The 25,160-nt window shown below is 44.7% G+C and overlaps 1 protein-coding gene across 1 annotated transcript in view; it reads right to left on the minus strand.

Annotated features, from left to right (window-relative positions):
* Positions 1-1,572: 1,572 nt before the first annotated feature.
* The window catches only part of ARHGEF26 (Rho guanine nucleotide exchange factor 26), a 118,346-nt gene continuing 94,758 nt past the window's right edge, over positions 1,573-25,160 (minus strand). Inside the window, exons 11-14 of the mRNA XM_028103029.2 lie at positions 16,831-17,040; positions 5,929-5,996; positions 4,301-4,405; positions 1,573-3,705 (exon numbers count right to left, since the gene is read on the minus strand). Of these exons, the coding sequence (XP_027958830.1) occupies positions 3,563-3,705; positions 4,301-4,405; positions 5,929-5,996; positions 16,831-17,040 (526 nt within the window). The 3' untranslated portion in view covers positions 1,573-3,562. The remainder of the gene's footprint in view (positions 3,706-4,300; positions 4,406-5,928; positions 5,997-16,830; positions 17,041-25,160) is intronic.

Consider the following 25,160-nt stretch of genomic DNA (forward strand, 5'->3'; position numbering starts at 1 on the left):
TAAAAATGGTAATGATGATTGATGTAGCTAATGATTTCAATATCCAGAGTCTCTGTGAGTATGTTTTTTTCTGTATCACTGATGCTGTGTCTCAAAGTGTTTGCTAATTTGCTGAATCTTTTGAGAATTTGTGTCTGGAAATAACACAACTAAGATAATGCTACCTTCCTTCACAGGAAGGTTTAACTTCCTTTTGTCCGGTCCGGAGTGTGCTAGAAGCCCAAAGGGCAAAGCTTGAGGTCCTCCAAGCTCATATCCTCACCCCAAAGCAAGCCCTTTGGGGATTCAATCCACAAGGGTGATTACCAGAGGCACTAAACTCGGCCCTGCATTATTTAGTACTCATATCCCCTCAAGTAGCTCTACCTCTGCTGCTTTCTAAAGCCCAGGGAAAATGTAGCAGCAAAGAGGGGAATGTATCTTGCTAGTTCCAGAGAAGGTACGCTCATCTCCTTCCTCTTCCATCATTACCTTGAGCAAAAATCCAATAAAAGATTGGTGTTTCCTACCACATGGCTGTATTTTAGTAAATACAAGACACAGGGAAACTAACTATCTAGCATTTTAAGGTTTACAGTAGTGTTGAGGGCAGAACTTTAAGATGATCCCCATTATTGCCGCACCTCCCGGCCGGCCCGGTATTACACCTGTGATTATGTTATATTGCATTGTAAAGGAATTTTGTGGATCTAATTAAGGTCACACATCAGTTGATTTTGAGTTAGTCATAAGGGTGATTATCCTGTAGGCATAATGTAATTACATGAGTTCCTTAAAAGCAGAGTTTTCTCCAGCTGGTAGCATAAGATGGAGTCAGATTCCAAGTGTGAGAAAGAGTCAACGTGCCCCTGGTGCCTTGAAGATGAAGGAACCCATGGCAAGGAATATGAACAGGTTCAGGAAGCTGTGAGCACCCCACACCCCTGGCAGCCAGCAAGGAAGCAGGGACGTTGGTCCCACAACCACAAGGACCTGAATTCTGACAACAACAGGTATGAGCATGAAAGAAGATACCACGCTCTGGCTGAGCAAGCAGCCAGCTAACACCTTGGCGTCAGCCTTATGAGACCGAGACTCTAAGCAGAGAACCCACTGTGCCAATATTGGCCTTCTTCACCCGGAACTGTGAGATAATAAATGGATGTTGGTTTAAGCCATTAAATTTGTGGTAATTTGTTAGGCAGTAAGAGAAAACTAACACAGGAGTTTTTGCCTTCCACCAAGATTCACAGGGTGGTGGAATTTCACAAGCACAAAGGTTCGGATTCTACAGTTAAGGAACCACCAACTATTTAAGATAAGCTCTTCTGTCGTGCAGTTTTGTGGAAACTATAAGAAACATCAGGGCCCAGCTCTTAAAATTGCTCCAGCTTTCTAGGGCAGCTGATGCCAACATGTACCCAACAGGGAAAGATCAGTGTCATTTAATGTTAGCTGTAGATCCCTTCTAAGTAGAACTCCGAGTTGACCAAAAATTCAGCAAATTATATACTTAAATACATGCTATAGTGAATTAAATCACACAAATACGAAAGAGCAAGTATATACAAAATCTTTATAAATTCACTCCACCAAAAGTATCAAGCAGTATCAATTTGTTGGGACAAAAATGAGTATTTTTGTTCTCCACAGGTCACTGAAGTCATTGTACAGTTCTGAGAAGCTATTCGTAGAAACTGTCCTATAAAAATGAAAATTCACGGTGGAAATGAAACTATGTTACACACCCGCTGTATAACAACATGACCTGGTAACAGTACTAACCTGTTTGCTAAATGAGACTTTGATTTATAAAATGCATGTATTTCCCAGCCTTTAACATCTCTACTTATAAATTAATTCACAGGATTCATACAATTGCTTTTAAGCTTCAAATGGATATTAGCAAAAATAACACAGAATGATCCCTTTGCAAGCAACACATTTATGTTCCTTCCTAAATGCAAACATCACATGAGATTAATTACAGTTTCTTAACCTCTCCTCTAAAAGGCCTGTGACATGAAAGAGGAGATCAACGCCTTGTTTTACCAACCTGGAGAAATCTGCTGCGTCCACTGCTATTACTTCATTGACTGGCCCAAAGCTCAAAGAACTCAGGGCCTGGCATGTCTCTGACACCCAGAAATGTCTGCATAAGTCAAGGAGAGCGAGCCAGGGACGAGAAGGCCCCGGGCGTACCACACTGGCTCACGGCTGAGTTGGCAGGATGCAGGGTGTGTGAGGCAAGCATACTTAGCTCCCACCCTGGGCTTCGGCTTTGCTCACTTCGCTCAGGATTTGGGTACCCGGTTGGCAAGCAGTAGGTGGGATATGTCACACACAGATGTGAGTCCTTGAATAATGTACGCTTTGCCAGGTCTTACCCCTCTATCGAAGAAGATGGAATAGAGAGAAGCCTAGCTGCCCGTACAAATCATTTTTCCCCTCTGTCTTCCAAACCCTCATTCCCTCTCTATGAAACGAACTACTAAAATCCTTTCTCCTTGCCTCAGGGGAAGAAATGAAGTTCTGCAGGCACCCAGGGTTAAGAGATCCTCCAGATCCAGCAAGCAAGACGTTCAGTACATATAAAATGGATTCCCGTTAAGACCAAAATGTTACGTTTCAGTTAGGTGCCATGCTGGCATCTTGATACCAAGGTAGGGCCTAATTTTACCTTGAGAGTGTGTTTCAGCCAATTTCCTGTTTAGAAACAGGAGTGGGAATAGTCGAAAATCTTTATTAAAGAAATTATAAGAGGCAAGATTATTAAAGGCAAAGCAGCCTCATGTCAGTTTATCAGCTCATTTGGGAACATTAATCCTATGTTCAGGATTTTTTCACTTATGTGAACCATCTAAATTCTATCTTATTTGAGTAGCCTGAGTAGGGTTTTATTAGGCTCTACTTATCAGAGACCAATATCGGATCAGATGGGTTTAAAAAGAAAATCTCTAAAGTAAGCGTCTCTCCTACTAATGAGGAAAGAAGTGGCAAAAATTCAAGTGTCGATTTCCCTTTCTTGGGAAGAGGTTTAGAATAATTCAACAGCTCCCCTTTTGAGCTCTACCAGTTCCTCGTGAAATGCTCATAGCATTAGAATCAGATCTAAAATGTAAGAGGCAGAAAAAATATTTACAAAACTGGGCGTTCCTTAAACAAAGAGACTCTTGCCAAGACTGGGAGAACCATACAAAGGAAACGTTAAAAGGGACAGTAACATTCTTGGCAAAGTAGGAAAGAGAAAACCAGGGTACAGCCCCCAACATCCATTTTCCATGCCAGAAAAGGGTGAGCCCGGCCGGAGCTTCGGCCACCAGGACCCTGCAGCAGACTCTCCGCGGGCCTCAAGAAGGCTGCAGGTGGACGGTGTGCACACACTGAGCCTTTCGAACTCAGTGTATCCGGTAGCTGTTCTCCAGAGAGAGCAGAACCACCTGGCAAACATAAAGGCAAGCGTTGTCCCTCTTCCAATGAATCAGGCTGTGTTAAGATGAACAACAAAGCCGGCCCAGAACCAACCAGCCGGCCAGGAAGTCGAGCAAATCTCGCGGTCGTGGAAGGCCGTTGGGGCGGGGGGCTACACGTTGGTTTCCAGTCCTAGCAAGCGTCCCATTCTCTCCACGTTCTTGTCAATTGTAGCCTGACAGGTTATCTCCTTGGCACATTCCATAGGAAACCAGCCCCTTTCTCCGTCTCGCAGCCGTTCCCCCTCATACCAGCCTGCAAACGAGAGCAGAGTCCTCCTGAAGCAACAGGGGTGTGGAGGAACCGGGACCCTGCCTGGCTCCAGGGAGGATGTCAGCGAACTTCAGAGGCAGCATCCCACCCCAGCTTGTGCGTGACGGATGAGGGAAGGCGAGGAGACAGGGGAACAGCAGGAACGGCCTCAAGAAGGAATGGATGACACAGAGGAGGTGGGACACCACCAGGGGCCCTGAAGGGAGAAGGCTAAAAAGAGCCTGAGAGTTGGGCCAGGCTGGGGGAGGGGATGCTGTACACAGACAGGGGCATCAGGAAACTGATTTTTTTTTTTTTTTAAGTGAAGAAGGAAGAAGCTCTGGAGATGAGCACTAAGTCACTGGGGGACTAGGAAGGAAGGAAGGGAAACTATTCAAGGTTGCTTTTGAATAATATACCATGTGATTGCATTCTTATTCAAAAACATTAAAAGCAATAGTGTTGACAGAGGAAAGGCAGGTGCATATGAAAAAACCAAAGGGATATGGAATATGAGCATTAAAAACAAAATGAGACTCCTCCGTCCTATGGCACCCCAAAAGCTGAATCGGGCGTGCCCCTAAAAACCCCAACTCACCATCGCTGACCCGCTGATAGATGAGAACCACGTCCGCCACCTGCAGGGACAGTTCATCTGGCTGCTTGGCAGTGAACGATCTAATGATTTCCACCTGGGTCAGTGCTGCAAGGGAAAGGGGGGGACGCACTGAGCTCCCGGTAGCAGAGGAGAACCAGAACAGGTACAAATCAAATACATTTACTCGGTCTTTCTGTGCAATTCAAGGCCGGCATTGACAGAAACAAGCGTCTATCAAGCAGAAACTCTGTTCCAGGAACTGTCTTATTTGGCTAAGAGCTTTAGAACTTTAGAAGCTCAGGATCCAGGGAGGCCTTTTGTGATGCACAAATCCCCTCAAAAATAGCCATGATGAGCTATACACAATATAGCAGACAACAGCCATTGTGCATTAGGGAAACTGAGGCCAGACAGATCAGGTAATGTGCCAAGGCCACACAACTGACAACATCCGCAGTATACCCATTCTCCCCACTGCCATCCAGGGGGCCTCCCCAGCCCACCGGCACACAAAAGCTGCCAAAGACATTCAGAAATAAAAGGAGCTCCAACCAAAAGTTAGACAACATTTTAGAGTTCCCCCCAAAATGCTGAATCATAACAAAAGGATTGTAACTTCAGTGACTTGGTACTGACCGAGTTCCTAATTTGTTTCTCAATAATATAAAATTTGATTCTAGGCAACTTTCAAACCAATCACTTTAGCTTTGGCTCCAAGCTTAAAGCTATGATTTTTGAGTGCTCCCAGATAACCAATTTTGCTGCCCTGGTTCTTTCGATTTGACCTGCCAGCTAGAAACACCCAGAGAAGCCTAACGTCAAAGTTAAGAGGCTAATAAGCACAGGACACCACCCTTTACTGCACCCATTCCTGATGCCCTAGAAGAATAAAATACATTTCCGTCATCTTAGTTAGCACTTTAATAAATAAGGTCAAAAGGAATGGTAAAGTAATTTTCTTTAAGGTTGAAAAATAACATTTCAGGGGCGCCTGGGTGGCTCAGTCATTGGGCGTCTGTCTGCCTTCGGCTCAGGTCATGATCCCAGGGTCCTGGGATCGAGCCCCGCGTCCGGCTCCCTGCTCCGCGGGAAGCCTGCTGCTCCCTCTCCCGCTCCCCCTGCTTGTGTTCCCCCTCTCGCTGTGTCTCCCTCGTCAAATAGACAAATAAAATCTTTAAAAAAAAGGTAACATTTCAGCTGAGATTCAGACTGTCCGTATGGAGAAGGCTTGAACATGCGACGCCTGCCCATTAGCAACAGCTGAAAATCTAAGAGCCTTCCAGGACAAGCAGGGCTTTGAACATAGGCTGTTCAACTTAATCCTGACAATAACCCCGTACCGTATATAATGATGCAGCGGACTTGCAGATGATTAAACGGGCTCAAGAAGGCTTTGCAATGATTTGCCACGTTTACACCACAAAGAACTACACCTTGGATCTGAATCCAGAGCCCCTGGCTTCCAAAGCGGGGATCACAGGGTTCTGTGATGCAGGGCGACAGGAAGGAACGCTTGGGCAAGAATCACAGGGAGCAGGGACTGCGGTGGCCAACCATTAACAACCTGGCGTCCAGCAGGGGGCAGAGCCCCTCCACGGTCCAGGGCCGGCCGCCCTCCAGGTACTTACAGGTTCGGTCCAGAGGTTGCTTCCCGCTGCTGTGTCCCAGGGCAGTTATCCAGCGGGCCCGTTCACTCCTAAACACAGAGGGCGAATCCAACTGAGAGACTCAAGGTGCTGGGACAAAGCATGAAAAGCCGCTCCCAGAAAATGGGAGCGATTCCCTGGAGAGTCAGGGGGCTGGCCTTTAGAACAGGGGGGTATGAGTTATTTGAAAAAGATCATCTGGGGAATCCAGGATGAACGCTAGTTATTACTGTTGAATTCAGGCTGAACGCTAGTTATTACTGTTAAAAAGATTCTGAATGAATTTGGCTAATTACTGATTAAATGGAATTTCTCACAGGACAGTTTAACCTTTAATAAAGAGCTGATTACACCAACACATAATCACATAAAGATATTTAGTATACTCAATCTGATTTAACATTTCAAAAAAGCAAATTTCATTTTAAAAAATTCGAGTACATCAGTCTCTCTACATTCTCTCTTCCTCCCCCTACACTCAAACCATTTCAGAAAAGATGAATCTAGACATCTTTCAAGTTGTTTAGTTCCTCTTACAGCTGAGATTGCCAAACATGAGCCTTACTGAAATAAACAAATTCTTTGAACTTTCTCAGACTGTTCCCAAATGATTAAAAGGACTTAATGAACAGAGCCAAAAAAATTTTTAAGGAAAAACACAACTGAGACTTTTTAAATAATATTAAGCTATAATTACATGAAACAGAATAATTATTTAACTAAAGGATCAGAAGTCTCAGATAAGCATTATTCCATAATACAGTTATCCCCAGTTTTTGATTTGGAAAGTCAAGTATCAGGATTGCAATTAATTAAATAAGGGGCGCACACACACACACACACACACTTTAAAATCTCCTAAGGAGCACTGATCAAACCCATACTACAGGGGCACCTTCGGCTCAAGTCATGATCCCAGAGTCCTGGGCTCAAGTCCCACATCGGGCTCTCTGCTCAGCAAGGAGTCTGTTTCACCCTCTCCCTCTGCCCTACCCTCGCTCGTATTCTCTCTCTCTATTAAATAAATAAAATCTTAAAAAAAATAAATAAATCCATACTACATGGCAGATTCAAGCACCTGACATCCATTATTTCATGTCATTCTCCAAAAGCCCATTTAAAGGATGAGAAGGTTGCATGGAGGTCCTGAGGCGAGCTATCCAAACCAAGGTGAGTTTTGACTCTGCACTCTGCCTTCTCAGGAAGGGACACCTTGACGCCCAGTGCTTGAAAGAAATTTTTTTTCTCCTGTAACAGCCTGTACCTAAAGGTGCTTCTCGCTGTTGCCCCATCTTCACCGCCCCTCAGGTATCCTTCCATCTGGGCAGAGCAGACCGCTTGCCGGCCTGGGGCATGCCACGCTGTTCCACACCCTTCCCCGCCTGCTCTTCTCACTCTCAAGTAGGACCTTCCCTCTGTTTCTACCCATTACGCTCAATCATCATCAACGAAGAACATACATAAAACACCATGCTGATCTTAAGGGTATACAGAGGTATGAGTGGTTTCATAGGTACACCCAACACCTTCCGTCCCTTTCCTGTCAATAACCACCCACAAAGGGAACCACCACCACCTGTCTTATGCGTTATGAAAATGGAATCCTATAGTATGTCCACTTTTGTTCAGCACGTCCACTCAGCTGTGAAAACACAAGCCTCACCTCCTCCAGGTGGCCTCCCCGGATGCGGGAGCCCACAGCCCCATCCCCAACCAGTCTGACAGCCCTGCTCCCATGCACTCCTCTGCACAGCACTATCATGTTGCTGGCCAGCTGGAAGCCTCACGAAGGCAGGCATCTTGTCTGTTCAGTTCACTGCGTTATCTCCAACGCTACCCGGCACATAACGGAGGCCTGTAGCCATCTGTTCACCTAAGGAATCACTGTCACTCGTCACGCACTGCCCCTCATGTCCTCACTCGTCTGTTCCTCCTCCTAGGCCATAAACGTCAGGAAGGCAGGACCTGGGTCTTGTTCTAAATAGTTATGGAGCACTTATGCGCCAGCTACAGTGCTTTTTTGTATTTTTCAAGGCCATCGAATTTAATCTTTACAACAATCTTGGAAATTAAATAGTAACATTATTATTTCCATTGTATTGTTCAGAGGACGAAGCTAAGTTTGGAGGGTTAAGCACCTGCTCCCGGTGGCAGGGCTGAGTGGTGGAGTCAGCAGATAAGCCAGGTAGTCTGCGGCCTAAAAGGCGATGCTCCCTAGCAGGTGCTCACAAAATAATGAGAGAAGTCAGGAAGGGTGGAAACCGCAGGGTGCTGAAAGACAGACTTATTTCAGAAACTGAGGCTAGGCCCCAGTCACGCCAGAGTGTCAAGGAGTAAGTAATGTGCACAACTGACGTAGACACTGATGGTACTGCTTGCTTCTAAAAACTTGACTACAGGACACAAAGGGCTTTAGGGCGGTTTTATAAGGAATGAGTACTTTATATAAAGCACAGCCTCCTTTAAAATGATCCTAAGCAAACACTTAAATCTTTGATATCATCTCTTCATCAGATAAGATCTATTTTTTTCTCGGGCTCACGTGGAATTTCCAAAGCACAAAGGCAACTGAACACTAAATAAGATCTGACTGGCAGAAGAACCGTTCAGCAAGAGAAACCTAAGAGGCCCGTGTGCGCCCCGTGCGCCACACCCAACCACGTGGGACTCCTCTTGGCCTCCCCACGCATCTCCGCGTGGCCCTGACTCCCGTCTGCCGCCCTCCGCATCACTTCTCAGGCACAGCCCGCCTCTGGCATCCGGTGGCCCGTTTCAGGGACGGCCTGACCCTGCAGCCAGTTTCCAGAAGTCCAGATGAAACCTCTCACTCCCGCGGCACGCTGCCTGGATGCTAATGGCATCCCTTAGACACGGCGGCCCCTCACGGAGCCTCAAGAGGACAGAACAAGATACTCCTTGTTGCCCTCACTGAAAGGAGCCGCTTCTTGAAATGGCTTCAACTGAGCCGGTCCCTCCCACCCCCGCCCCCCTCACATGCCATCAAAACCGCACAAGTCCACTGCCCCCCCCCGCCCCCCGGCCCCTGGGGGCCTCCAAGAGCCCTGCCAAGGAGCTCCTTCCCACTATGAAGCAGAAAACACTGCATCCACCCCGAAGCAGGGAGGAGACTCCCTCAACGGAAGAGGGAATTCTAAGAACAAGAAAAACCAGGGCATAGACGTACCCGTTATTAAACTGAGCTAGCAAGTGCGGGGCTCCCTCGAAGACAGCTCTTTTCTCCGGGGACAGCAGGAAACAATCGACGTGAATTCACAATCCGCCCCACTGCCAGTTCATAGACTTTTCCCTTTGCCCAAATAAAGCAAGAGAATGAGGAACAGTGCCGCTTCCGTGGACCACCATCCACGGAGCAACCCCTGCCTCTGCACGAGCCCTGTGTTAGGATGGGGTTGCAAAGTGAATAAAACAGGGTCTCTTGCTCTCTACAGTCTCCAGCATGAAGGAGCAGAGAGGGAAGAAAACAAACACAAAATCCAACACAGCGTGCGACGGGCTACGTGCGGTAGAACATTCTACTTAAAACACCGGGCACCCAAGGAGAGACAGAGAGGACTAAGAGACATTTGACGTAGTATCTGCACGTGAGCCCTCTCCTGAGCCCTACGTTCTTCACGCACGGCATAAAATTACGCACCCCCAGTTCCCTCCTCAGGAGTCAACTGCAGTCACACTGGGGCCTGCCTCTTATGCAATTAAGCGCAGTAGGCTTAAACTTAATTGCACAAAAGTCAAAAACACAAAGCTGGTATTCTCACTGAATACCAGCCATCTGCTAGAAAAGAGATGTGTAGTGAGAGAGCGGAGAGTGAGCTCCGAAACGAAGACGCAGGGCCACAGACAGACTGGATACTGAAGAGCCTGGGGAGCATCCATGGAGGACTTTACCACCGAAGGGGTCTTCCTGAGCTTTCAACAGGAGCCAGCAGACAGCGGCTCTTTTTTTTTTTTCCCCCAAGATTTTATTTATTTATTTGAGAGAGCGCAAAAGCGATCACAGAGGGAGAGGGATGACAGAGGAAGAGGGTGAAGGGAGAAGCAGACTTGCCGCTGAGCAGGGAGCCCGATGAGGGACTCGATCCCAGGACCCCGGGATCATGACCTGAGCCGAAGGCAGACGCCCAACGACTGAGCCACCCAGGCGCCCCAGATGGTGGCTCTCTAACTTCCCTTGCAGCTCCCTTCCAGTGGCAGCCGGCCAACTACCTTCTGTGTTCCTTGCCACAGTCTACAAATTTACCTATGGTTCCTTTTGAAACTCCTGTACCCATGGCCTTTAGGCAAAAGTCCTTCGAGCCTCTGTGAAGGCTGGGATTGTGTGCATGGTGGTGGTTTCGGTTTGTTCCCTCACACATTCAGTTCAAACAGATGAGTTCAATGAACAGATCCACGAAAGAAAACCCAAAGGGTGAAAATGATGCTATGCAACAAAATTTAACAAAGCCGAACACACACTCAACTCACCAAATTTAAAAAATCGAACCAAAGCAAACTAATTCCCGAGGCCCACGACAAGAGTTCTAAGATTAAGATTTTATGACATGTTACATAATTAAAGCGACCATTTCTTGTGTGTCATATCAAATAGCTGACAAGACAGAGTTTGGCCTGGAATCTTGGCATAACCGAAAGTGGGTCAATTCCCTTTTTCCTCAATGATAAAAGACCCACACCATCGCCTGCCCTCCTGTTTCATCGGAGTTGGTGATGAGCATCACAAAAGACCAAGTACTCTGACGGGCACTATACGATGTAAGAGATCATGCTTGGATGTGGATTCCAGATGCATCGAAGGGGAATACTACAGCTATAATAAACACATTTCTTTTCCATAGAAATTATCCTCGCTTGCGGATTTTTGCTAGAGGATGAAGGATAAGAGTATGTCAGACATACTATTTACAATTTTATTCCATCCCATTTACTTCCTGTTGTTAATTAAATCATTAACAGAAGCAGGAAGGCCACAAGACTCCCTGCAAACAATGCCCCTTTATCAGGAGGCCCAGGAACTGGTTGTCTGGACGGCTGACAAGGACCAACCACATCGGTGAGGCTTCTAGTTCTTTCAGTGAGGGAGAAATTGTGTGAAAGATCTCAATTCTGATTATGGTTTGAGGTGATTATATCCTATAGCTAAACATAAAGGGTAAAGAAAATGTGTGTTCATCCCTGAACACGTCTGGATATCTCCCCATCCGCCCGCGCCAGACCCAAACACCACGCAAATTCCACCATGAACCCAGGAGGCCGGGGCCGCCACTTGCAGCCCCCCACGCCTGTGTCAGCGGCAGCTGCCCCTGCGCTTCGTCTTCATGAAGGCAGACAAAGGGGGCTCTCCGGCTCCCACATTCCTCTAGAAAGGCCCAGAGGGAGAAGAATGACAGTGGTGAAACATTCGTCCTCTGTCCTTTTATACAGGATACGCCTTGGTATTTGTCACAGACTGCTGTCTCGTGAACAACGTGACTTAAGATCTTTCACGGGCACACAGAGAGAACACAGCCACAATAGCAAATATGGAAAAACAAGTGGAATTTAGAGAAAACTTGCTCGGGCAGCACAAAAGGGACAGTGAATATCCGGACAGAGAACAACAGGGAAGCAGTATTTTCCTCCACGCAGCCACTATTCTACCTTGCCTGAGATGCAGGAGAGCTCACTACATTCACCGTGGGTCAATTCCAGAAATATGCACTGGGAACCTGCTATGTGCAAAGTGAGAAAAAGACACAGCTGAGCGTAGGGATGAGTCATAAAACCATGCAAAACTGACTAGAGAGAAGGGGAATGGTTAGGAGGACACTACAGGGTGGCTCAAAAGGTAAGTGACACAGAGGCTCCTCGGTGGCTCAGTCGGTTACGAGTCTGACTCTGGGTCTCGGCTCAGGTCATGATCTCAGGGTGGTGGGATCGAGCCTCGTGTCGGGCTCCACGCTCATCAGGGAGTCTGCTGGAGATTCTCTCTCTTCCTCTCCTTCCACCCCTCCCCCTGCTCGCCTACTCACTCATGCTCTCTCTCTCTCCCTCATATAAATAAATTAATCTTCAAAAAAAAAAGATAAGTGATACATGGGTTGTCCTCGGAAGGAGGCGGTGGCATGGAAACGAGGAGGGAGGCAATGGACTTCTTGTACAAAAAGAACTGGCAGATGATGGATTTGTTCCGACCCGGAGCATCACAAATGACACCAAGTCTCCAGACTGGATAAACGTGAAATGGTGCCAACGGTACCAGTTACAGAAATGTGCATTTAGGGAAAGCGCTGGGTAGCTGACTGGTTCAGGAAAGCGAAGAGAAATGGTTAGAAATAGAAGGAAAGCTCCCCCCGCTTGTGCGTGCTCTCTCTCTCTCAAATAAATAAATAAAATATTTAAAAAAGAGAGAGATGGAAGGGAAGCTAAGAGAACACGGATAACAGGTTAAGAAAATGTCAAAAAGGGGGTCAGGGTGAGAGAGCTGAATGGACAACAAAACGAAATGAGATGAAAGGTAAGGAAGGGCCGACTGCCGGACAGGGTAACCAGGAAGCTGCTGCGCATCTTTCGACAGAGCAGCCTCGTCAGGGCAGCAGAGGAAGAAGCCACAGTGAAGACCGAGGAGGAGCAACTTAACATACGGTGTTAGCTGCTCAAGCCTAAAATCCAAAGCACCATCCATTCCTGTCTTTCACGCACGGCCACGCCAACTCATCCAACCCGTAAGTCCATCACATTGTCCCTGCCTCCAAAAGAGCACGTTTTTATCTCCTCTCTCAGACCACGGCCCAGGCCGTACTCAGGGCTCCCCGTGACTACTGCAACAGGACCCACTTTGCTCTCCCTGCTGAATCTTCTGCCTTCATTCCAGTCTTCCCGGGAACTCCCTGCTACAGTTTACGAAGCTCTAGATGGTGGCTTCTCAAAATATGTGTGGTGAAGAACCAGTCCTCAACCCCCAACCCCCGACCCCATCCATTGTGGACCAAGTGTTCTTAGAAATACAACAAAAGTGAGTTACTGTTAATCACATGCTTTGATGCTGCAGACATGTCAAAATGCTGTTAAGTGCTCAACTGCTTCCCTCGGGCCCAGGCGGAGATGGTGTGAGGACTGAGAGCCCACACGCCACACCGGAACCGCTCTGCTCTGAAATGCTCCAGCCTCCCCTGGCGTCTTGACCGCCCACTCTCTCTCTGCCGCATTCTGATCTAGCCATCTCCATCATGTTCAAGCCAAGTTTGACAACTTCAGACTTGTTTCCCTAGAAGTTCTGCACCTGCTGTTGCCTTTGCCTGGAACATTCTGGTCCTGCGTTTTCCCATGGGTTGACTCCTTGTCGCTCAGGGTTCGGGCCAAATGTCACCTTAGGGGAGTCTTCCTGCACCATCTATTCAGGATTTTATTACAAAATATTTCAAGCAATGGGATGCCCTAAATTAACCAGCTCGGTTTCCACAGATTAATTTTTTTTTCCCTTTTTAGAGTCTATGAACTGAGGAAAACAATCCACGTTTTAGTAGTTTTTCACATTTCATATTTCATAGCAACTGGCTTCCTGGAGTTTTCCTTCCAGATAGATGTACAACAGGGCCAAATGGCAAGGGAGGGGGGAGCAGTCTACTGAATGGTGGCTTAGATGATTAAAACTTGTTACCAGGAAGGACACTAGATTCAGGAGGGTCAGGGGTCTGGTCCCGGCTTTGGCAATAACTCACTTCCTGTGTGACTTTAAGCAAATCACATCACCTTTGTCTCATTTTACATCTGGGAGAAAAAATGAGGGAAGTAGAGCACAGACCAATAAATAGGGTCATCACCGATTTTACTGCCTAAATAAGACACTTTTGAGAGTCAAAGAGGGTGCTATTCCTAACTCTGCCAGAACAAAAGATGTAATGCCGATCCTGGGGAAACCAAGACAGGAAACCCGGATGTCACCTTACTTCGGCTCACAAGTGTATCCTTCTCTAGAAACATCTATGGGTGTTCACCTTCCTCATGTTCTATGGCTGACTCCATCTGGCGCATCCCAGGTGTTCCTTAAGTGCTCACCCCATTTCCTTTTTTGGTGAGCTTTTCTGAATTCTTTATGTAATCAAAGCTATTGCTCTGTTCTACCATTTCACCACCTTATAATGACTGAACTGTCCTCGTGTCAAATAGCGAAAGCCCTCCTACTGACAACAGTTTTTCCAAGAAGGTAAAGATTTAGGTACGAACCTCCTCCTTTTTCAAACCAAAGAACACGTAGCCAAAAGACCTATGTGACTAAAGTTCTGCCACGATTCAAAGGCCAGAATGGGGTGAAAACCTTGTTTGCCCAACCAGTTTGCCAACAGACCCTCTTAACCACATACAACATAAAAGAGAGGAAACTTAAGACACACACATTCACCTATACATTTTGCAAATCTTAGAAGCAAAGAGAACAGTCTACATAGACCAAAACTCTGATTGTCCGCCCGAAATCAGGTAAGCCCAGGGTGATCTGCACTTACCCAAACATGGCATATAACAATTTGCTAGACTTTTAAACAGTCAGTTGTTTTTTTCTAAGGAAAGCACATCTTGGCTATAATAGATTTTCTTTCAGCACCAGTGCTATTTTATGTCTTGAGTGCTTAAAAGGGTCCGTTTATTTACTTTTCAACTGTAAGGGAGCTGGTGTTGGACGGGAGGGCAGTGGGGGAGTGAGTCCTGTATGCAAGAAGACCTCTGCCCCTTACGGAATGTTCTTTTGCCATTCATTAAAGAACTACAAATCTGAGTCAGACCCATGGCTCATACCATTTATGGGTGACACAACTCAATATTCTGAGAACATGTCTGATTGAGGAAACGAATATCCATTCAGCCCATGGCAAGATCAAAAGGAAAGGCGGTGAACAAATGCTACAGAACGTCCCAGGAAAGGATCTAGCCTTGGTATACAAAGAACTGGACATGTCCGTTTACTTCCTATTCTCCGGGAACAATCTCAGGAACAAGTGGTGGAGGTTACATAAATTACAAAAGAGACAGGAAAAGCTCTGCTGAGATGTTGGCAGGACCTGAATAAAGAACAAACAATCCTTATAAACAGAGAGAAAAGGAAAACACAAAGCAAAACCAGTAACACTTTCACCATTACGAACAAAAACTGATGAGTGAAAATCTGTTTCGGAGATTTCCCTAGAATGTCTGGACAAGCACTCATCCCCAAAGCCTTTAAGACTCTTTCATCCTTAAAGTCATATAAGGGGGCGCCTGGGTGGCTCAGTCAGTTCAGTGTCCAACTCTTGATCTCCGCTCAGGTTTTGATCTCAGGGTCCTGAGTTCAAGCCCTACACTGGACTCCATGTGGGGCATGCAGCCTACTTTAAAAAAAAAAAAAAAGTCATATAAGATCCAAAGCTCAGACATATGAAATTCTCTTTTTAAGAGAAGCTTTCCCAAACAGAGGAAGGCTAGATCTGCCTTCACTGGCCGAGGGGTTTAATCCCTTTCAGAGTTGAAGAAATGCCTTCCTGAGCTGGGGTCTTGGATATGTCTCCTGCTAGTCACCTGCATAGACCAGCTAGTACCATACCCATCCAGAAGTGCAAACACAGAGGAGCATGCCTGGAACGTGGCTGGGCTCTTTAGCAATTTCATGGAAGAGCTCTGGGACCTTAGAAAAAGGCATTTCTTTGTTTTATAAACAAACACATAGAATGAAGCTCCTTTTCTTATTCCCTCTGCTAACTCTCAAGTTCATTTGGAATACTCTACTTTAGCTATTTTCAAATCTCAAATAGATTTTACATCAACCTGTCCCTCTTGGTCTTCTTTAAGAGCCTTTGAGAAGTTACTTCTTATGCCAAAAGATAGGAAATGATCATTTAAAATGTTTTATGTGGATACTTGATAATTTTAATCTTTTTCTGACGTCTCTCTTTAATGACCCAGGAAGCACTGTTAAAATACTCTTAAGAAGGAGAGATACCTTCCTGGGTTTCCTTTCGTTAAGCTTTTGCTACAGTCTTAGGGCTGTTATTCACCAGCTGCCGGTCCATTTTAATCGCACCACGTGGGATCCCTGGCAGACTCCAGTGGGAGGGATGTGGAGGATCCCTGAGGACCAAGGCTGAAGGGCTTCCTCTCTTCCTCTCCTGCTCTGCCCAACAGAACACCTGCCTGTGATGATTGTTTCAAGAGGACGCTTCCAGTTTCTGAACAAATAAATAGGTCAACAACCTCTAAATGGACCCAATCGTGGGGGGTAGACTCGGAGGTGAAACCCCCTTGCCTTCACCCACGGTGAGGCTGGCCGGCCCCCCAGCCACCGGGGCTCCAGCAGCCACAAACAGCAGGGCTGTTTATTTAATTTAGCCTCTGCATCAACTCTGACGGGAAAGTGGATTCGTGAATGTTCCCCCAAACTGAGTATCTCTTTGGATAGAAATCCTTAGGCTTTTTGCTGTCTCGTTGATGGTAGGTGATTGCAAAATGGCCTCAGCTCCCTCATCTAGGAAAAATTATGGCCTAGACTCAAACTACCAGGTGTCACCTACCCAGGGCTCACGGGTCATATCTTTATCCATGATTAAAATAAAGAGATTTTGAAACCTCTCTCTAAATATAAAAGCACACCACCTAAAGCACAATGCATCCATTAGGAGTCATGAAAATGAAAATAATAATGTGCATCTCTCGAGACGCTGAGGGGATCGAATGAGTGAAAAGATGAGCTTGCGCGAACCACCTAGACCCAGTGCTTGGTGCATAGGAGGTCCTCAGCAAAAAACACACAGTGTTTATTCTGTGTTCTACTGTTCACTGTTTTCAGGGAGTCTTAGACCAGGGCAATGACGTAGGGAAGACTGGGAGCAGACGTTCTGAAACCCCGTCCCCGAACACACTTACTGCGTCTCAGCCCCGAGCAGCATCTCCACTTTCTCACTCGCGTGGTTACTGAGGACCGTCAGAGTGAAGAGGTGGCTGGCAGAGCTCTGTCTTGAATAAAGCATTGTGGCACTGTTCTTCCCTGGAGAAGAATTAAGCTCTTCGTTGTCACAAGATTCCACCAACAGCTGATCTCTTAAGGAATAATCATTGACATTGTAACTTTCTTCACTAAAAGGAAAAGGGAAAAGAACATGCCAGCGATTCAGTGGATAGGACTGTGACACTGTCAGTTTTCACGTCGCCTTTGGGGAGAAGGTGATGGGGAGGAAGGAAGGAAAGGGAGAGGATGATTTATTTTAAAACATGAGCTGGAATCTGAATTATATATATATATATATATATATATATATATATATATACTGATTGTGAATCAATATACACTTCCCAAATTAGACCCGTCAATTACTATTTCTCTGTAATATGCTAAATTGTATCTCAGGTTTAAAAGCAGTATTAAACATAATTGTAAATGCTCTAGCTTTCACCTTACATTATCCTGGAACTGTTATCACAAGTGAGACACACATACGCAGTGGTAATGCTCGGATGGGTACGCTTCCCCAGTCTTCCCTCCGTCCACAGAATAAAGAGGGAGTCCCAAACCGATCCTGGCTCTGGGTAACAAGGGCTCACTCCCAGCCTCCAAACCACTAGGCACAGGACGGAAGAAGAGCCTCAGAGGTCTGCCTGAGCCGTCCTTCTCTCCCAACATACGTAGCCTCGCCACCTGCTTCAGAAACCACCAGCACTGATTTCTCTATCCCCGCTTCTGCCCAAGATCCCCAGTATTCCTCATTCCCCCGACTCGCATCCCCGTAGCACTGTGAACACGCCTAATCTGGTTCCACCCTCTGAGCTCCTCAGCTGGTCTCTGAACCCCTTCTACTGGGTCCTCCGGAAATAGGGCTCATGTAGGGAATCCAGCAAGATCTTATAAATCCTCAGCCTTGCCCTTGAACCCTCCCTTTACCTTCTTGCCTTAACAGAAATTTGGCTCTCCCTAGAAAATGTGGCCTCCCCTGAAGGCTCTCTGCCGGCTTGCCTCTCGTTGCTGCTGCTAGAAAATGATCACTTCCTCCTCCCAGAAAGTCTTTAGCTTTGAAGCTCATGCTGTCCAGCTCTATCTCACAATCAAAGTCGGGGACAGACTCCTGGACGAGTTAGGAGTCATCTGCCCTTACGAGTTTAGTTGCTGGCTCACGGTCTCTCCCCAACAAGACTTTCCTGAATTTCCACGGAGGGGAGTCTTCCATTACCCTGGCTTCTCAGTTCCTTGATTTCCCCTTCCCCAACCGTCTTATTTTCTCTCCTTCAGCTACCCCAGCCATCGTCATAACCTAGACCTTGTCATTGCCATCAACCGTAACCTCTCTGTAATCCCAGGGTCGATCACCCTCTCTGACCCCCTATCTCTCCAACTCCCTTCTTCTTCTAATCCTCAACCCCAGTGATTCTTTAGCCCACTGACTCTACCACCTTTCCCCTGTCCTTAAACCCTTCGTGTCCTCTCATTCATGCTTATTAAATTACCCAGCTTGGGTTTCTTGGTATGTAGTTTCAATCACTCCGTGCATACAATGCTCATCTCCTTGGCAAATCCCAGCCCTGGTTAGATCCGGCTCTCCCTCTACTCCACCTGCATCTATAACCCTCGCAGCTGAACATGGAAGAGCTCAAGAAAAGAACTACTGAATAAATGGATGATTATGCAATATATTCTAGGAACAAAATGGACTATTTACCTAATTTAAAAATAAATGCAAATGTATGAACTCAGAGAAACGAAGAGAAAAGGAAACTCCTCGTGTCCAGTCAACTACACTAGGAATTTCAGGATAGGTCATTTTGCTTAAGATTTATTAGAATTTCTTTTATTCAGTGGTGGACATCTACCTATCAACCACTTCCTTGTAACTCTCCTTAGACAACTTTATAAAATCTTTTCCAAAATTTCGTTTGATAGATACTCCCCTCAAAAAACGGCAAATACAATTATCTATAAAAGCAAAATACTTCCTTCTGATCAGGTCTAGCTTGTTGCTAAGGCGATAATCTGTATTAACTGAAAGTTCACATGGCAAGATCATTTCCAAAGCTCTCCTGAAACTGCCTACAGACCAAGACAGCCATAGTCAGGATGTATAAATATATGAAATATTTCTCACATCAAAATAAGGTTTATCAAAGTTCACACAACTTTTATAAAAAGACAAAGCAGGATAATACAAGGATAATACACTTTACAAACAAATAAGGTTATATATATATATATATATATTTAATTTATATGAGAATGAGAGAGAAAACACGAGGTGAGGGGCAGAGGGAAAATATCAGGCAGACTCTCCGCTGAGCACAGAGTCCGACGTGGACTTAATCCCACGACCCCGAGATCACGACCTGAGCTGAAATCAGGAGTTGGCCGCTTAATCGGCTGAGCCACCCAGGCTCTCCAGGTTATATTTTTTAAAGGCCAGGTTTACCAGAAACAAAGCAGTCAATTTTTGGCAGAGCAGGAAAAGTTTATAATGTTGCCTAGATATCTTAAACATCGATTTAACAGCTCAGGACTCGGATAAACACCAAACAACAAAACACAAAAGCAAAAAACCTAAAGCAAAACCTCGACAACATCAAAAACAAGAGAAAAAAACAAGATGAAGGAGGGCTTCTTTGTTACCATGCTCTTTCTGTTCCTCTGAATCTTTTGGTCCAACTCACAAGTTAAACAAGATGACCTGTTAGTCAAAGACACCCATTTCCAGTTAAAAATAATTCTGTTTGCTCAAACAGAGAAATCCAAGCATCCTAACGTTGTGTACGTGGGTATTTAGGTAGTGCCCCAACCAATGACATTGCACAGGTATTCTTCATAGTTCCAAAGAAATAAAAGGCAAAGGAATGTTTATGCCATAAAGCCAACATTCAAGATGACTCAAGTTCCAGCATAACTTGGTTCTACCTATTTGGTAGTTCCCACTAGAATCCAAGACCAAGAGGCCATAGGAAGGCTATGTAAACTAGCATGAATAAACTAGTTCAGTCTTTCTTTTCCTCTTGATTTTCTGAGTTCCTCCTTTCCCCAGTGTTTGTATAAAAACAAACAATATCCGCCAGTGTGTTTCATTAATGCTCTGAATCTTTGTCTCCTTGGGGCAATTAAGGCCAGAAAAAGTAGAAAAATTAAGAGTGTTTTTGTTTTCATTGTTCTCTTAGGCAATGACAACCACAACACCATTAAGACTGTGTGACTGTGTGACCCCATTTCTGCCTGTTGTCCTCTCAAATGTCCAGTGGGGAAGACGAACTGTGGCCACTGTATTTATAGCTCTGTGAGTTCACCTCAAGGTATCCGCTTTTATCCATCTGCACATCTGTGTCATTGACTATTGCCCAAAAAGGGAACTTGTCCCACTGTATGGACTTCTGCATCCAAAACAGGACACAGGAAACATGTCTTTGTTGTTGTTGTTTGTTTGTTTGTTTGTTTAACTGATTCAATAACAATCATCCAATACCATTATTTCATCTAGACCTGCAAACTTGTCCATCACACAATAAATAATGTTTACAACTTCTTCACTTCTCTTTAAATAAACTTATATTTAAAAAAAACCCTTAATTTCATTTAATGGTAGTGAAATAAATTGATTATTTATCCTCACCCTCTACTGTTCAAACCCAACGGGACAAAAATGAAAAAGCAACTACCTCTCCCACACACACACACTCACACACTCACCCTCATAAAGGTTCAAAATAATCCTATTTTCTCCTCTCCGAATCTGCTAAATACGAGATGAAATACATTCTGCTGATGTCAGGCAGCACCTACTTGCTCATGTTAATACCAGAGGATAACTCTGGGTTAAAATATGTGCCTCAGCAGAAGGAAGAGGGGAGAATCCACAGCCAGATGCAGCCACTTACAAACTAGCCCTCTCCTCTGCTTACTCAGCCATGTCCCATAAGGATAACGCAGCCTTAGCCGGACTTGGGAAAGAAACCCCTTTCCTGAGGGAAGTTGATGCTAATCAGACTTCCCCGTGTTTGTCTCTAGCATTTAACACACATATGGTTTACATAGTCTCTGAAACAATTTGGACCATGTAATTAGGAAGTTAAATTGCTCAGAAAAAGGCAAATGGAAAAACCACCTTTCCTTGCATGGAGAAGTTTATACGTAGACTTCCTCTGATTGTCTTATATGTGCTCCAAGTTTGGCAGCTGTGCGTCAAGGCCATCTGCTTTGTGCAGGCCGCGGGCCCTGTCAGGTGCAGCAATCAAATCTATAGAAGCCTGGTGTTCTGTGGCGTAAACAGCGATGCTGTTGAAACCTACCTAAAGTCCTAGTAACCTCGGCTGAGATTCTTGTCTTTCTTTTTTTTTAACTGAGCTCGAGAACTCTCTGTAGAGAACAGGATATGGTGGTAAACACATACCTCAATTATTCTTCCCTCAGGAAGGCATTCTTTTGTTAGGCACTTCAGATAGCGTTTGGCCCTACTCTCTGCAACCTCACGGTGTGGGTTAAAACATCATATACCTTACTGTGAATAGTGGCTTTCTTAAAAAGATTCTTATGGATCACTTTTAACTTTCTGTCCCATTGATTTCTCTAAAGGTTGGAATTTTTCATAATGGGCAGATATTTATTACTTTTCAATCAGGACAGCATGTTACAACTGCGGACAACATGCACACATTTTTAAAACACCACAACCACGTACATCCACGTGCATTAGTGAGTGCAGGATGTCAGACTCCAACCTCAGTGCGGGACTTACTCTGGGGAGGAGGAGAAGGAAGATGGGATGGAGACACCGTAGATGCGTCTGCAGTATTACATCAGGCCTTTTTGTTTAAGGAGGAATGATCTGACAGTAACATGGCAAATAGTATCTGTTCAATCTGGATGACAGGTATCTTAGTGTTCGGTAATTTTCTATACATTTGAAGTACTTTACAAGCCAAGCCTGTAAAGAAAAACTTAAAGAATAATAAATGCATTGTGTCTGTGGATGTGTGAGGGTACAGCTGAAGTGACTACTGCACAGTGGAATATTTTTTGCCTTACAAACAACTGATTATTTGCAGATGACATCATTGTTTGAAAAGATATTACAGAGTGAGAGTGAATTCAACAGTGTTTGGGTTAAAAAAAAAAAGCTTTCCTATATATGAATGACACTTGGTTAGAAAATGTAATAGACGAAGTCATCTTATTTATAATAGCCACAAGACCCATACAATATTTAGGATTAAACCTAACAGGTTTCTGCAATATGAAAACGGCCTCCAGGTACTTCAGAAGAAGGCCTGAATGGATAGGAAAGTTTGATACTATAGACGTATCAATTCGTACTGAATCAAAATATAATTTTATCACAATCCCAAAGAAGTACGCACAGGGTTTTTTGAGATGTGGTGAAGAGGTGGAATAGTCAAGCTGATTCTAAACCATACAAAAAATAAACATGTAAGCACAGTCCGAAGGATTATGAAAAAGAATGAGAGTGATCCAGCCTTAGGCCATATTAAAAGCATATTGTAGGGCGCCTGGGTGGCTCAGTTGGTTAAGCGACTGCCTTCGGCTCAGGTCATGATCCTGGAGTCCCAGGATCGAGTCCTGCATCGGGCTCCCTGCTTGGCGAGGAGCCTGCTTCTCCCTCTGACCACCCCCCCCATGTACTCTCTCTCTCTCATTCTCACTCTCTCAAATAAATAAATCTTTAAAAAAAATTAAAAAAATAAAAATAAAAGCATATTGTAAAACTACAGTAATTCCAAGGCTGGGTCTGGGGCATGAGCTGACAGATGGATTAGTGAAACAAAACAGCAGGCTCACAAATTGGCCCAAACACATTTGGGAATTTAGGACATAGTATGGGTGACATTTCAAATCTGTGGGGAATGAACAGGTTAGTCACCAAATAATATTGGAACATCTGAAGAAACATTTGAAAAATAAAGAAGTTTGGATCCCAATCTCGTTCAGTAACCAGGATGTTTCCTTGGACCCAAGCTCTGGGTACATTAAGAGTCATGAAGAAGAGGTGGTAACAGAGCAGGTCTTTCTCCTGGGCACAGACCCATCAGGGCTTGCCTTGTGCCTTGTGGGGCGGGGGGTGCTTTTAAACATGCAAATACCTGTGGGAGAGTTCCCACGCTAACCCTTATTAGCCAACATTTTACTTTAAGTATATAATAAGGATGACCAGGAATGGGAAATAGGCTAGTTGACCAAGATGCAGCCAGACATGGGAAAGGAAAGATGTGATGGGGGAGGTGAGGGGAAGGCTTGGATTGTGAAGGCTGGTTTTCCCACAACCCACTGCTCCTCAGCTCTAACTGTGAGTCATCTCACATTTGACCATGGCGTTGTTCTGGAATTTTCTTTTATGACCAAAATCTGACAGGTAGAAACCCAACCAGCACCTCCAATTCTTTCTTTCATAAAGAGTTAAATTTAGAAGGAAAGATGCTATCAAGAATTATCCAAAACAACATGATTTTCTGAATATATCAAAATAGTGATGTTTATTTTTTACCTGTGCAGTAGCTCCCTTTCCAGAGACTTTGTTTAAAACATGAACTCAGGTTCCCTGTTCTGAAAAACAGTTACTTGGCCGGTGCCAAGACAAATGTCTCCTGAGCTAGCAGCCGCCTGCCTTTTTTGTTTTTTCAGACCCTGTCCCTACATGCTGGTGAAACTGATCCCCAAGGCCATCACGGCCCAGCACCCCACCAAATCCATTGACCTGAATTTCAGCATTATTCTCCTTAACATCTATAAAATTTGATGATGTTGAGCCCCTGTGACATCCTGAAACTCTATCTTCCTCTTCTAATGTCTCTGTGACATTTCTAAGTCATCCTTCTTTTGGGTCACTCTCCAAGATCCTCTCCTAGCCCCTTGCTTTTCCCTGAGGGATTTTTAATGGCTCTGCCATTCTCCCAGTGTGCTGATTCACAGGACCTGAGGAGGTTTTATAAGATCAAAGGAGATTCTTTCTACTTTCCTTCAAGACATGTATAAGAATTCTTCCTGTGCAGATTTCAATTTCTCTTCCCCTTCTGAAAACATGATTTCTAAAACCCCACATTTGATCTTGTGCTTAACGAGAATAAAGATACTCTAGTTAACATTTCTGGGATAAAGACTATTGGTCTGTACTGAAATTGATTTTGAGTTAACAGGTTGAAACACCATGTCACACGACAGATGTTGATTTCAGTTTTAAAGGTTGGTTGTAGAATAATACAAGAATAAGTTTTTATTGAAGTGCTGTACAATTTTAAAGTAATGAAGTACAGTATAATACATAGGAGTAGAGACTTGATTTAGAATGTCTGGTAAGAATCCCAATTTTATCACTTACTCACTGTGATCTTGAGCAAGTTACTGACCCTTTCTGTGTTTTCTCATCTGTAAAATGGGAATAACAATACCAATCTCCTTGGATTGTTGTGAGGGTTAAGTAAGGTAATATATTTATTATTTTGTTGCACGGAAAGCTCTTACAGTCATGCCTGGCTCACAACCAGTAAATGTTAGCTATTATTTTTAATTTTCCTGACAGATCATGCAATTTGATTGTGCCTGACATTTTGTTAAAGGCTTGATAATTATAGGCACTTTGCAAATGGGCAAGTGGACTAAGCATGACTTGAGCTAAATACCTAGGTCAAGAAATTCATAGTCTGGCAAGCACTCCAACAAAACAAGGCAAGATATTTATCCAGAAACTGATTTCAAACAGACTTACTTGTTCAGTTCCTCAAAATAATTCTGAAGCTAACAAACACGCCGCAGGCTTCCTATTTCATTGTCACAATATAACAAATAGTTATAAAGACCACATTTGTTGGTAAGATAAGGATCTGATGTGATTCACTGTCACCAAAACATATGGCTAGTGACCCATCACAGGCCTAGAAAGGCCTCCTTCCTCTCATCAGATCTCCAGATTCCACAACCCAGGACCCGGGCTGCACGTAGGATGCCCTGAACCCGTGGCCCTTGAAAAGGGGAGATGCGCAAGGCCGAGGGACTGTTAGCACCTTACTGAAGCTTTCTCCCTGGCATAACCAGAACTAAACAAGCTCTGAAGAACAGGTAGGCAGCTTCTTAAGTTGGTAACAGGATTACTACAAATTACTAAGTAAACCTCACATTCAGGTTTCCTTCCACTGACTTCCTTGAATGAAAGGGAAAAATATGCTGAATTCACTTTTTTCAGCCACAAAGTCATACTGTCTCCTAATCAGCTATAAGGGACGTTGCA

Source organism: Eumetopias jubatus, unplaced genomic scaffold, assembly GCF_037043125.1.
Source record: "Eumetopias jubatus isolate StellerSeaLion01/CBP00866 unplaced genomic scaffold, mEumJub1_p1.0 scaffold_1, whole genome shotgun sequence".
NCBI classification, from domain to species: domain Eukaryota; kingdom Metazoa; phylum Chordata; class Mammalia; order Carnivora; family Otariidae; genus Eumetopias; species Eumetopias jubatus.